We start from the raw sequence: 14,498 nt of genomic DNA on the forward strand, positions 1-14,498 counted from the left end.
AGGGTGTTGTTAGCTGTAGGGTTTTTTTAAGATTTTTTTTCCCCCTTTGGAAGGCAGAGTGACAGGGAAAAAAAGAGAAAGGCATCTTTTTAACAAATTTGTTTATTTATTTATTTATTTGCAAGGCAGTGTTACAAAGAGGGCAAGACAGAGAAATCTTCCATCTGCTGGTTCACTCCCCAAATGGCTACAACAGCCAGGGCTGGAGCAGGCTGAAGCCAGGAGCCAGGAACTCAATCCAGGTCTTCTACATAGGTGACAGAGGCCCAGGGACTTGGGCCATCTTCCACGGTTTTCCCAGGTGCATAAGCAGAGAGCTGGATGCAAAGCAGAGCAGCCAGGACTTGAACTGGCGCCCACGTGGGATGCCGGCACTGCAGGCAGAGGCTTTACCTGCTACGCCACCGCACCAGTCCCTCAAATCTTGATTTTTAATATCTTGAAGTCCATAATAACCCTGTAAAATAGCACCACAATGCTGGCCCCTGGCTGTAGGTTTTTTATAGATACTCTTTTGAAAACTGAGCAAGTACCGTATATTCCTAGTCTTCTGAGGACTGTTTGAATTTATCAAATGCCTTTTCTGCATCTGTTGAAATGATCGTGTGGTTTTTCTTGTTGAAATTGTTAACATGGTAAATGACACTGAATGGCTCAGATCTTGGCCTTTCTTCTTGCAGGCACTTACAGATCAGTTTGAACCTTTCAAAGCTTGGTTTAAAAAAAAAAAAAAGATTTATTTATTTATTTGAAAGGCAGTTACAGAGAGGCAGAGGGAGAGAGAGAGAGAGATGGCCACAATGGCTAGAGCTGGGCTGATCTGAAGCCGGGAGCCAGGATCTTCTTCTGGGTCTCCCATGTGGGTGCAGCGCCGGCCTCTGAAAGCTGGATTTTTTAATATTTTTAGGTTCATAATAGCCTTTTCCCCATGGCTAATCTAACTCCACTGCAAAGACAAGACTTTCCAAGAGCTCTGCCCAGTAACCTGTTAGTTTGTGCAACTTCTCCAAGTTGACTGGTAAGGATGAGAACTCTGTGTGTGAGCTCCAACAAAGGACACACATTTATCAAGCTGTCTGAATTCTTATCTTGGCCTTGTGGAGTTCATTTCCATCAAAGACTCAAGGGTGCCCTCTGCAGGTCTCTAGGGTTTTCTACACTGTGCTGCAAATTCTAGCCACTCCCACATCTGCAAACCCAGATTTTTGGCTCCTCAACTCTGTGAGGTTGCCAGGCTCTGTTTGGGTTCCCCCTCCCTGTACCACTGGGGCCTACATCCAGGCAGTGAGCTTGAACAGTGGGAGGGAGCCCTGCACTGCCCGTGGTCCAAACCTGACATGAGCTACTGCCTAGACCTCGACTGATTTCTGGTTGTGTGTGAGTGGATAGCAACTCCTTGGGGTGTCAGTCTCCCAAAGAACAGAAGCAGGAGTGTCACCCCCTACTTTGTTCACACTGTTACCATCCCTGCTGAGGGCCCTGCTAAAACAACCTCCCGCATTTCGCTGTTGCGATTCAAAGTATTTTGCACTGGACAGTCCCAGTGATGGCAGTGGAGAGGGAATCGGAGGCCCTTTGGGGCTCACTTGGCAGTGTCAGGTTTAACCCATGTAGACCTTGGTCTCGACATCTGTGAAGTGCCAGGAAGGGTAAGTGCTCAGTCGACCTCGCTGACAGGTTGTGAGGCATAAACTTAAGTACCGTGGGTGACACGTGCTGTTGTGACACCAAACAGACCCCACCCAGTGACCCAGTGACTCTTCGTGGGGACAGTGCCAGCCTTTTTTTTTTTTTAATTTATTTAATTTTATTTATTTAAGAGGCGGAGTTACAGAGAGAGACAGAGAGAGAGGTCTTCCAACTGCTGGTTCACTCCCCAAATTGCCGCAACAACTGGGGCTGGGCCAGGCCAAAGGCAGGAACCAGGAACTTCCCCCAGGTCTCCCATGTGGGTGCAGGGGCCCAAGCACTTGGGTGATCTTCTGCTGCTTTCCCAGGCACATTAGCAGGGTACTGGATTGGAAGTGGAGCAGTGAGGACTCGAACTGGCATGCATATGGGATGCTGGCGCTGCAACCAAGGCTTTAACCCACTGCGCCACAGTGCCCTCCCCAATGAGAGCCTTCTAATCAGGCCTTCCCACCCATTTCCACCGTGGCCATCATCCCTCTGGGGGCTCGCTCCTCTGCCCCCCCACAGCCACTCACCTGGAAACAGGATTCCTTCCTGAAGGTGTGGCTCCCTGCTGCCCCAGCGAAGTTCCATGTTTTCTTCTTCAGCTACTTTGCCCCTGAAGTGCAAAACACAATGATCGCAAAGTGCCATACCAGGATTTCTCGCTCAACAGGCTAATATCTCATTTCTCCCCCACCCTCAGGGCTACCTGGAGCCACAGGAAATCCGGGGGAAAAGGGAGAGAAGGGGGACATCGGTGAACTGGGCTCGACTGGCAACGAGGGCCCGCCAGGGCAGAAGGGGGCCAAGGGAGACAAGGGAGACGCATCCAATGATGTGCTTGTGGCAGGTGAGAGGGCTCAGGGGGCCCGGGGTCCATGCAGGGTCTGCCTGTACTCTCGCCCCACACTGGCTTGGCATGGCCATCTTGCTTGCAGGGTGTTTTGCAGTCTGTGTTTTCAAAAAAAAGAAAAAGAGAGAAAGCCAGCTTGTACTACTGCCTGTGGGCAGTACCAAGCTGGGAGCTACACAGCAGCCCTCTAACTAATTCAGATCTGAAAGCTGGGGTGGGACTGAATGGGCTGAAGGAAGCTTCCTTTTCCAAAGACTTAGTGAAATGCAGTACAGGCTGGAACAAGGTGAGTGACCACGGATGTCACAGAGGATGCTGGCCAGAAAGTCACGGCTGAGCCCACCGCAGACCCTGGGCCTAAGCCTTTGACGTAGAATTGGGGCAGACTGCAAAGAGTTGGCATGTGTAGGGCAGCAAGCCACACAGTCACCTGGCGGAGAGAACAGGTGACAGCTGATTATTGAGGACCGAGAGGCAGGAGAATTTGGAATCCACAGTCGTCTGAGACCACTGCGTCCTACAGACATAACCATCCGATTAACTCTGTAAACCCTGGATACCCAAGACCAGCATTCATGAACCAGGGACTGTGCCAGTGACTAGAAATATGAATAGGAAAATGAGCGAGGTGTAGAATCTGCCCCCAAGGAACAAGGAACAAGGATGGTTATAGATGCTCAGAGCAATGACCCTGAATCAGGCACCCACTCACCATTCAAAACAGATTTCCAGGCACTGCATCAAGGTTGTAGATCAAATGATGTTTAGCACGCTTGCTTTCATAAACAGGGGCCATTGCCAAGCAAACTGCATAACACTGAAAAAGTGTTTTGGCGGTGTCATGATTTTAAGTGTTTGAAAAGCTGAGGTCGTGTTACAATGGGAAATCGACACATCTGGTATACTACAGCCCCTAAGCTGCTGCACAAGTCGGGGAGGCCTGGGTGGAGCGGGCGGGGACGGGGAGGGAGTGATGACAAACCATCCTCCAGTGGATCTCAATTGAAGAAATCGGGCCGGAGCAGAGTGCGCCCCCTGTGGGGAGTAGAGGAGGTGCAGGAGGGCCGGCCCACATCCACTCTGCCCACAGATCTCTGCCCCTTCAAAGTGGACAGAGAGCCATCTTCAGCCCCAGTGGCTCCCATCTGCCCACTCCAGGCAGAATGAAAAGGCTGAATGGGAAGAGGCAGCTAAAGAGACCTTTGCTTGCCGTTCTCAGCTCAGGACAGGAAGTGAAACAGAGCCCGGCAAGTAATGTGCTCCTTAAGAAAGCTCCAGAACAATGATCCTTGCCAAGCACTGCTCCCTCCTTGGCCATCTGCGGTTAGAGGTCTGTCTGCCTGCAGGTGTGTAGGGAGCAGAGCTGCCAAAGCATTTGTAGCAGTGACCTCATTGGTTTTCTCAGGGCAAGGGTCATGATTCTCTATGAGGGGTGGATTTTCCTGCCCAAGGTCACGGAGCTGAATGGAACCCGAAACCACATGAGCTCCTGCTTTCTTCTACCCCTCTCATCCCTGTCCACGTGTTGGTCTTTAAAAGATGCAAATGGCCAGCCCCTTCCTCCTCCCCCAACACTTGATGCAGTTGGCTGGGGATGGGGTACAGGCCCTAGAAGGTTATTAGAGCTCCTTAGATGGTTCGAATGAGCACTCAGGGACAAGCGCCCAGGAAGAGAGGATGCATGTGGAGTGAGCACACCTGGAGCCGAGTCCCAGCGCTGAGACCCTGGGCAGATCGATGAACTGTGCTAAGACTCGGTTTCCGGAGGGGATCCTCCTCCCACCCCCAGAGCGGTTTGGAAGAATGATGGGAAGATTGGTCAGACTTGGCACAGTTCCTAGCACGTGCCTGATCCTTATCCCAGTGTAGACAAGTGCTGAGATCAGTTCCTCTGGGAGGGGCTAGGCTCGATGAGGCTCCCAGGAGCGATCACGAGTTCACTTCTTGCAGGTGAAACGCAATCTCTGTTTATAACTCTTCATTTTTTCTTTCTTGCTTCCTCTCTCCAGGTGCCAAAGGTGACCCAGGCCCAGCCGGCCCACCTGGGCCCCCAGGCCCCCCAGGGCCTCCAGGGCCCCCTGGAAGCAGAAGATCCAAAGGCCCTCGGCAGCCAAACCTGTTCAACGGCCAGTGCCCAGGTCACGCACCCCTGCCCAGTGAACCCACCTCTTCAGCTCATGACCCCAAACTCTGGGTCTGCACCCCAGGCCTTGGGACCAAAGCAGAGGGAGGAGGGTTTGTCCAGATGAGTGCTGCCCCTTCCAGCATGCTCATTCAGCCTGGGAGAAGCTTAGCAATGACAGGGCGGGGCAGGCAGGTAGTCTCCTTATTTTGCTGATTGAGAAACCCTTTCAGACCATCCTGCGAGCATCCCTGGTGACAACAGAGAGGCCGCCTGTCTGTCCAGCACCCACAAGGTGACATGGACCCTGCGGGATTTTTTGAGCAAGTGGGCCTGGCCTTCCTCAAGAAGCCCCGACTGCCTCCAACCTGCCCCCAACCAGTCTCTCCCTCCAGGCCAAAGCACCCCCTGTCATCCTCTAGCCACGTCCTCCCCCTCCCGCTGCCTTGCTTCTGCCACCCAAGACACCTGTTCGCACAAGGTCCCCATGAAGCCCACTCATTAAGGGGCACATCGACAAGCCAAGGGCGAGGGATGCTAGCTCAGGTGCAGCCACCTGTGGAGGCCCCGTGTCCCATAGGTCTTCAAGCAGGGGAGCTACAGGTGGGCCTCCCACGGCCCCGAGCTGGGCTGCCTCTGGGTTCCTTCCTGTTCCTTCCTGTCCTGCGGCTCCATGATTCCTCTCCTGATGCCTCTCCCGAGAAATCGCCAGGCCAAGTGGGCTCCCAGTCCCTCCAACCTGCTTCCCTGGTAGTGACACTCCTTCCATGACAGTGCCATCTGTGATGGTGATGCTGCCAGCAAGCCTGTCTCTCCCTCAGGTTGCTGAGGACCGGAAAAGGCTGGCTCAGGCCACTGTACCCTCTTTCCTGACTGCTGGGGTTTGAATGATTGCCCAGAAGGCATGTGTTGAAAACTTAGTCCCCAGCTGCAAGAGTGTTGAGAGGCAGGGCCTCTAAGAAGTGGATTAGGGCCCAGCAATTGGGTTTAGCTGAGTCGGTGCCAAGGGTTCTGTCCTCGTGAGTGGGCTCCCTATGAGGGATGGGTTCAGCCTCCTACTGTTCTCTCTCACCATGTAATGCCCGCTGCAGCGTTAAGAAAGAGCAAAGAAGGTCCTGACCAGACGGAGCTGCTCGACCTTGAACTTCACAGTCCCAGAACCACGAACCAGATAGATACATTTCTGTCCGTTATGAATCACCCAATCTGGCAGGCATTTGGTCCAGTGCCTAAGATGCTGCATTGCATATTGGGCTGCCTGAATTCAAGTCATGGCTCTGCTGTGTATTCTAGCTTCCTGCTAGTGCAGACACTGGGAAGTAGTGGTGATGGCTCAAGTATTTGGGTCCCTGCTACCCATATGGAACATCTGGATTGTGTTCTTGGCTCCTCACTTCAGCCTGGCCCAGCCCCAGCCATTGCAGCCATTGGGAGCTACTCTCTAAGTAAAATTCAATTTTGAAAAAAAAAAAAAATTATTCAACCTATGATGTTAGGTTATGACAGCACAGAGTGGAATAAGACGTTGCCATCCTACTGGGATTGTATCTTAGCAATTGTAGTCATAGGAAGTTTATTGGGAACTTGCCAAGCAGGGAACAAAACTGGAAGAGTTCAACTTAGGCTTGTTGAAAAGCGAACAACCAAGAAACTCAGTGGGCTTCTTGCAAAGGGGTGTTCATGGGACTAGGTCTGGATGAGGTGGGGGAAGCAACAGTTATAACATTATGCAAGTCTCCCGGAGCCAGCCACCTTTGCCCTGGGTAATGTCGCTGCTGTCATTGTAGGTGAGACATGTGCCATACCCAACGATGACACCTTGGTTGGAAAAGTTGACGAGAAAGTCAATGAGCAACACTCCCCCAAAGCAGGTACAGAAGAAATCGTCCTGTTTTGAAAGTGGGTGCCTTACAGTCAGAGCTGGCACGTGACTCACTCCTCCTCTTCCCCTTCGGCTGGCAGAATCCACCATCACCTCCATTGGGAACCCAACACAAGTCTTCAAGGTCAAGGAGACTTTTGGGGCTTGGATACGAGAGTCTGCTAACAAGAACGACAGCCGCATCTGGGTGACTGAACACTTTTCAGGTACTTTCACGCGACACGGGCTTTACATCTGTGTTACAATTCTGGTTTGCTTGTTTTTTACTCTATTGCCTATCCTCAGGCTTGTTTTCTGTCTGTGTACCTGAAACCCCTGCTGATTGGTAAAATAAATTGCTCCTTATTTCAGGAAGCACAAGTGAGTGGTCAAAACAACTTTCTCCTTTTGAACTTGCTAACGACAAGCCCTGCAGCTCAGATCACAGGGGCCCGGCTGGGGGACCCACAGTGGAGCCTATCTAATTTTAGGCAGAGTACCCAGAAGGAAATTGCTTGGTGAGCTTGATGGCTGCATGCCTTCCAAACCACAAAACCGCGATGTGGAAGAAATGTCAGAGATAAATCCTTGTGTTTTTAAGATTGATTGCTTTCTTTGAAATGCAGAGCAACTGAGAGAGAGCGAGAGCGAGAGAGCGAGAGAGCGAGAGAGAGAGAGAGAGAGAGAGAGGAGTTTCCATCTGCTGGGTCACTCCCCAAATAGTCCTGGGTCAGGCTGAAGCCAGGAGCCAGGAACTCCATCCTTGCCTCCTGCATGGGTGGCGGAGGCCACCCACTTGAGCCATCATCTGCCACTTTCCCGGGTGCCGTAGCAGGGAGCTGGATCAAAAGCAGAGCAGCTAGCATCAAGGTGGCATTCCTATATGGCATGCCAGTGTTGGAAGTGGCAGCTGAACCCGCTGCGCCACCATGCTGGCCCCGGAGATAAATTCTTGGTGCACTGCCCATCTTTCTGTAAGTTCAGCCCCCTCCCAGGAGAGTACTCTTGGTCATCTTTCTCAGTTATCAGTTGGACGGAGATCCCAGCCACCTTACCACCACCCTGCCTCTGCACGTGACCCCTCCCACTGTCCCAGAGGCCTGTGGTCAGGGTTGCTCACGGCACTGTCAGTAGCCTCATCCCAGGAGGCGTCTGGCCAGCCATTGGTTGGAGAAGCAGCTGCTTTGATCCACAGGTTTGGCATGTCAGCTGACAGTAATCACCTGATTTCCAGTCAGAAGGATTTGGGGGCTCAAAAGGAAAGAGTAGGGGCCAGCGCCATAGCACAGCAGGTAAAGCTACCGCCTACAGTGCCGGCATCCCATATGGGCACCAGGTCAAGTCCTGGCTGCTCCACTTCTGATCCAGCTCTCTGCTATGGCCCGGGAAAGCAGTAGAAGATGGCCCAAGTCCTTGGGCCTCTGCACCCGTGGGAGACCTGGAAGAGGCTCCTGGCTTCTGGCTTCAGATCGGCCCAGCTCCAGTGGTTGAGGTCATCTGGGGAGTGAACCAGCGGATGGAAGACTTCTCTCTCTCTCTCTCTCTGTCTCAGCCTCTGCCTCTCTCTAACCCTTTCTTTCAAATAAATACATCTTTAAGAAAAGACAAAGGGAAAGAGTAGTGACATTGGCCCATCAGCCGCTGCCGCAGAGGCAGGAAGAACTCGGGGAGGCCTGGGTGACTGCATGAGTGCCAGCTTCCTGCTCTTCCTGGGGTGGGCCTCTGCTGCTGGGGGGAGAAGGGAGCTCACCCCTGTGCCCTCAGAGGGTCACTGGGATACAAGGGGAAGGATCCACTAGGAGAAGAGGCGTATGGACTGCTGAGCGGGTCTGGGGGCAATGGTAGGGGTGTGGTCCTCCCAGCGCAGCGCCATTTAGAGCGTGTGCACCCCTTTCCTGGGGAGAACGGAGGTTGCTCACGCTGTGGAGGAGTTGTGAGTGATTGCTGGGGGAATGAATGGCCCAGCAGACAGGGATTCGCTTGTGAAAGATTCTTTCTAGAACTTGAATGAGCCCAGCAGACGGACGCCATCTTGGAAAGGCTATCAGCTGGCGGGTTGCCTTTCTCAGTCTTCTTCCCTGAGACAGATAAGGAGGCACAGGGCGGGGCTGGACGGCTGCATGTTCCGTCTCCCAGTCCAGGCAGATAAGGGAATTCCAGGGAGTGTCTCCCTACACCTGCAGGTGCAGAAGCAACACAAGCTTGTCCTGAGGGCCAAGCGCTTCGCATGGCAAGCATGCCATTGTCAGGGTACGGCTCTCTGAGCCCCAGCGCTGCTCTGGTAGGACGTTTCATAAGCACCACAGAGTGGGCTGCAGAGATGGGGGGGGGGGAGCATCATTCTCTACAGGGGAGCAGAACCGAGCCTGTGGCTATGGCCTTTGAAGGACAGTTTTGGGTGCCATTGGGAGAGCTGGACTTTGAGTTTGGGACTCTTCACCCACGAGAGGGGACCCTGGGAAACATCTCAGTCTCAGCTCCCCTCCCCCTGAATGCCCCGACTGTCCGCAGCCGGGCACCCTCGGCAAGCGGTGTTTGCTGGGAAGTGGGCCGCAGCCTTTCGCTGGCTTCCCTCCCGCAGGCATCATGGTGAAGGAGTTCAAAGACCAGGCAGCCCTCCTGAACGGCAGCTGCACGTTCATCCACCTGCCCTACTATTTCCATGGCTGCGGCCACACCGTGTACAACAACTCTCTCTACTACCACAAAGGGGGCTCCAACACCATCGTGAGGTGAGTCGCTCGGGTCCACAGCCCCTCCTCCACGCACCTGGTGGCGAGGCATGCATCCCAGGCAGCACCCACCGTGCATCCGTGCAGTGCTTTCCTGAGCTATTTGGGAGTCAGGACTGCGTTTGCATCCCTTATCTATTGTCTGCCTGTCCCCCAGGCTGACCTGTGGCCTGGGAAGGCCAGGGCCAAGGGCAAGTGGACTTGGGTGGGCAGGCTCAGCTTTCTTAGAAGGGTTGCTCCCCTGATGGCAGTTCTGTTTGGAAAACCTTTGGGTGTGAAGAATGTCTTGTCAGACCAGGGACTGTAACCGGAAGTCAAGTGGCTTTGCCTTCAGATTCCCCTGTCATCCGGAGGGAGCCCGAGGCCAGTGCCCCCTCCCTCTGCATTTCCAAAGGGCCGCCTGGATGGGCTGTGCCCAGGACAGCAGCTGAGCCTTCCTGTCCCCCCACAGGAGTTTTGTCCCCATGGTTCAACGAGCACAGCTCGAGTCACCATGGGCAGATCAAGGGAGCAGTGCGTGGAAGCCAGGGCGCCTGGTCCCTGGTTCCAGCTCTTCCGCCCTCTCACTCTGTGGCCTTAGCCACAAGACACAGCTTCCATGGTCTCCCCGTCCTCCACTCAAACAGGAGACAGACCAGTGCCTCGGAGTCCTCCTGGCTCTGCCCCCTGTAGAGCAGGAACCCTGGGCTTATGGATGCCATGGCCTGATCGTTCAAAACCAGAGGCGGTGACAGGGAGGGGGCACTGAACCCCTGGGCCCCTCCTCCCCTCGGCGAAGCCCAGGCTGCCTGTGTGATCAGCCAGGTTAGACAAAGGCATCTGTTGTGGCGGGGGGGGGTGTTGCCCCTCCCTTACTTCATTCCCCTCTACCCAACTCCGTCGTCATCTCTACCCATTTGGATAGAACTTGTGCCAGCAGAAGCGGACAAGTGGCCGCCCCTGCCACACAGAAGACATAGCTCCCGAGCCACCCTCCTTCCCGTGACATTCCTGCCATGTTGTGGGGGCTGTTGTTACACAGAGGAAGAGCAGCAGTTCTGGGATAGATGAGCCCCAGGATGAGGATTGGCCTCTTTAAGAGAGGGTGTTGGGGCTGGCGCCGTGGCTCAATAGGCTAATCCTCCGCCTTGCGGCGCCGGCACCCCGGGTTCTAGTCCCTGTCCGGGCGCTGGATTCTGTCCCGGTTGCCCCTCTTCCAGGCCAGCTCTCTGCTGTGGCCCAGGAGTGCAGTGGAGGATGGCCCAAGTCCTTGGGCCCTGCACCCCATGGGAGACCAAGAGAAGCACCTGGCTCCTGCCATCGGATCAGCGCAGTGCACCGGCTGCAGTGCACCGGCTGCGGCGGCCATTGGAGGGTGAACCAACGGCAAAGGAAGACCTTTCTCTCTGTCTCTCTCTCTCACTGTCCACTCTGCCTGTCAAAAAAAAAAAAAAGAGAGAGAGAGAGAGGGTGTCGGGGCCGGTGCCATGGCTCACTTGGCTAATCCTCTGCCTGTGGCGCCAGCATTATGGGCACCGGGTTCTAGTCCCGGTTGCTCCTCTTCCAGTCCTGCTCTCTGCTGTGGCCCAGGAGGGCAGTGGAGGATGGCCCAAGTGCTTGGGCCCCTGCACTCCCATGGAAGACCAGGAGGAAGTAGCTCCACAGCCATTGCAGCCATCTGGGGAGTGAAACAGCAGATGGAAGACCCCATCCCCCACCTCTGCATCTCTGTAACTGCCTTTCAAGCAAATAAATAAATCAGAGAGAGAGAGTCCTCTAGCGAGGCTAAGCTTGTGATGGCACGGATAGGAGACCGGTCCCCAGCCCCTGCTCGATGCCTGGTCACAGGCTGGGAGCCGAGGGAGAAGCAGATCTGAATTGGAGCCTGCTCCTGCTGGGAGAGAGACGTTTTCCTGAAGTGGGCAGCCGCCAGGGGCCGGTGGAACCGGCCACATGGCAGGAGGAAATCCCAGGCATCAGAGGAAGAATGCCTGCGTGCTGAGGGGTCCAGGACCTCCCATGCGCTCTCTCCCCTCTAGCTCCTTCTCAAACTTGCTGCGAGGTTTCTTCATCAATGCTGAGCTTGTTCCGTCAGATGCTCAGCCACAGTCCCACGGTTCCCAGCTCTTGCGCTGCTCAATGGCACCCTCTGCTGGTTCTCTTTTCCTTCAGCCGAATTATCCCTGAATTGTCATTTCTAGAGTTAGTAACCTTTTGAGCCATAATTCCCTTTTTTAAAGAATGCAATCTATAGTTTCCACCTGCCACACTACACGGCCCCCCAGGAGCAGAGGGGCCTGGGACCCCCACAGCACTGTTTATTCTGTCCGCCCATTTCCCGGGCAAAGCCCTGACTTCCGTACATCCCTCCTGAACCAGTGACTTTCATCTGAATCTTGAGGGCGATGAGAAGTTTCCCTTAAAATCATAACACAGAATGAATAGCTAACCCCCATATGGGCACGGGTTCAAGTCCCGGCTGCTCCTCTTCTGATCCAGTTCTCTGCTATGGCCTGGAAAAGCAGTGGAAGATGGCCCAAGTCCTTGGGCCCCTGCACCGGCATGGGAGACCTGGAAGAAGCTCCTGGCTCCTGACTTTGGATCAGCCCAGCTCTAGCCATTGCAGCCATTTGGGGTGTGAACCAGCAGTTGGAAGATGCTTCTCTATTTCTCTCCCACCCTCTGTTTGTAACTCTACCTCTCAAATAAATAAAATCTTAAGAAAAAAAAAAAAAAAAGGATTGGGCTGGGTCATCTGCCACAGGGGGCAGCAGTGACCTGGGGGCTGGTGAGGTTGGGGCATTTTCCCAGGGCTCTGGCTGGTGAGTGGTGGCTTCTATGTGAATCCATGCTGACTGCGGGAAGTGCTCTCTTTGCCCGCCCTGCCCAAGCTGGTTGTGCACTGACCTTTACAGCCTGGCTGCCAGTAGCCCAGGGGGAGGGCCAGTGCGCCAGGCATCACCAAGGCCTTGTTAGAAGTGCAGAATCCTGGCCTCACCCCAGACCGACTAACTCGGTTTAGTTAGAGGAGCCCCATAAACCACCTGTGTCCACAAAATTCGTGACGCCTGTCTGCTTCTTCTCCTTGACACATTTCAGATTTGATTTTGGCAAAGAAACATCAGAAACGCTGAAGCTTGAGAATGCCCTGTATTTTGACCGCAAATACCTTTTCGCCAATTCCAAGACGTACTTCAACCTGGCTGTGGACGAACAGGGGCTGTGGATCATCTACGCTTCAAGCGTGGATGGCTCGAGCATCCTTGTCGCACAGCTGGAGGAGAGGACCTTCTCCGTGGCACAGCACATCAATACCACGTACCCCAAGTCCAAGGCAGGCAACGCCTTCATCGCCCGCGGGATCCTCTATGTCACAGACACCAAAGACACGAGGGTAACATTCGCCTTTGATCTGCTAGGAGGGAAGCAGATCAATGCCAACTTCGATGTCAGAACTTCCCAGTCTGTTCTCGCCATGTTATCCTACAACATGAGAGACCAGCACCTGTACTCCTGGGAAGATGGCCACCTGCTGCTGTACCCAGTGCAGTTCCTGGCGGCTCCGTTCAGCCAGTGATGTGCTGCATTCTCTTCTCCTCACTGGATCTCACGTGTCTTCTGGGACCATTTTTGTCCCATCAGAAAACCTGTCTTTAAAGGTAGCCGGGTTCTTAGAGCTTAATCTCACATCATATGCATTCTGTAGTCAGTGAGCCCCCTGTGAAACCCTAGTGCCCGCTGTGGGGTAGCATCAGGCTGGAAGTTGCAATGGCTCTAGAGCTTCCTCCACGTATGAGTTGGCCAGGTTGCCGACCCTTCCTTGGGCCTTGGTTTCCCCATTGGTAATATTCAGCAGGTGACCAAGAAAATGGGCACAGTTTTCTCTACCTACAAGAATTTCTGTGGTGTTTGGCTACCGCTACTCTCGCAGTTTTTATAGCCCCATTTTCTGTTTTTTGTAGCCGGGTGCTAAGTAACTTTACCTGTAAGATCATAGCCTTGTTGCTTCAACAGTGAATTCTGCAGTGCCGTGGGAAAATACGCTGAGCCTTTATGGCTTCTAAGGCACCATGACGTCCATAATTTATTACTTTTCTCCACATTGCACCTGCCGCCTCAGAGTGACCCGACCCTCTGCCTTTGATTGCAGCTCCCCGATCAGCAAAAGCCAAGAGCAGCTACATGCCCAGGCTTCTCAGTGAGACAGCATCGGCCCTTCCGGGTTTCTATCCATTTCCCATCAGGTTGACTTGCAGCGGTGGGTCTCCAGGGCGCTCCAGCTACTGCTGCTGCTGCTGCTTCTTTTTTTAGGGAAAGGGTGTACTGATGGAAATCCGACAGATCGGAGGGAAGGGGTGAAGAAGAAAGAGCGGGGTCAGGAGAAAGAGACAGGGAGTCTGGCTTCTTCTACCACAGCCACAGATCCAGAGTAAAGGGCCCCGCCCCCCGCCCCTGCCTTAGCCATGGTTTCAGTTACCACAGTTAACCATAGTCCAAGAATACATCCAGTACAAGGAGGGATTAAGATATTCAGAGTGACAGAGAGAGAGAGAGAGAGGCCACATTCACATAACCTTTACTACATCGTATGGTTACAGTTGTTCTACTTAGTTATTAGTTATTGTTGTTAATCTCCGGCTCTGCATCATTTACAAATTGAATGTTATCATAGGTATATGTAGGGGAAAAACCATGGCCTACATAGGGGTCGGCATTGTCCGTGGTTTCGGGCCGGACAACAGGGGACTGCTGGACTACATGCTGTGCGAATGGACAGTGTCTGGTCGGAACTGTGACACTCTACGGTCTTTGGAAGAGAGGTACCATTTGTGAGTTCATCTAGATCAGGGGGTGGGAAAGCTGGCCATAAGCCAGTTCTTCACATGTTCTTGTAAATAAAGCTTTATTAAAACAGTCCCCTCCGTTTGTTCATGTATCATAGACAGTCACTGTTGCTCTGTAGTGGTGGACGGGAGCAGGTGCAGCAGAGGCTGGGTGGGCCCACAAAGCCTAAAACATCTACTAGCAGCTTGTTTTGTTTTGTTCCAGACTGAGAAGTGGCCCTTGCTGTGGTCTGAGGTTTAGGCAGAGGGGAAGGCTAAGAACAGCACAAAATGCAGGGGCCCTGCACGAAGCCCTGAGTGAGCTGCTCTTTGCTATAGCTAATTTTAAAGGTTCTGATCTAGGGTCCTCGGAGGGCAGGTGAGACTGCAGGTGGACCGGCTCCTAAGTGCCCGTACACACGCACATTTTCTGCTGGCTCAGTTCTTTGGGCGC

General features: G+C 53.6%; 1 protein-coding gene across 1 annotated transcript in view; it reads left to right on the forward strand.

The window, feature by feature from the left end:
* GLDN (gliomedin) overlaps window positions 1-14,128 on the forward strand; it is a 60,952-nt gene extending 46,824 nt beyond the window's left edge. The window contains exons 5-10 of the mRNA XM_062204772.1: window positions 2,378-2,524; window positions 4,537-4,665; window positions 6,437-6,520; window positions 6,612-6,737; window positions 9,092-9,242; window positions 12,321-14,128. Coding sequence (XP_062060756.1) covers window positions 2,378-2,524; window positions 4,537-4,665; window positions 6,437-6,520; window positions 6,612-6,737; window positions 9,092-9,242; window positions 12,321-12,798 — 1,115 coding nt within the window. The 3' untranslated portion in view covers window positions 12,799-14,128. The remainder of the gene's footprint in view (window positions 1-2,377; window positions 2,525-4,536; window positions 4,666-6,436; window positions 6,521-6,611; window positions 6,738-9,091; window positions 9,243-12,320) is intronic.
* Window positions 14,129-14,498: the final 370 nt, after the last annotated feature.

The sequence above is a fragment of the Lepus europaeus genome, chromosome 11 (assembly GCF_033115175.1).
Source record: "Lepus europaeus isolate LE1 chromosome 11, mLepTim1.pri, whole genome shotgun sequence".
Lineage (NCBI taxonomy): Eukaryota > Metazoa > Chordata > Mammalia > Lagomorpha > Leporidae > Lepus > Lepus europaeus.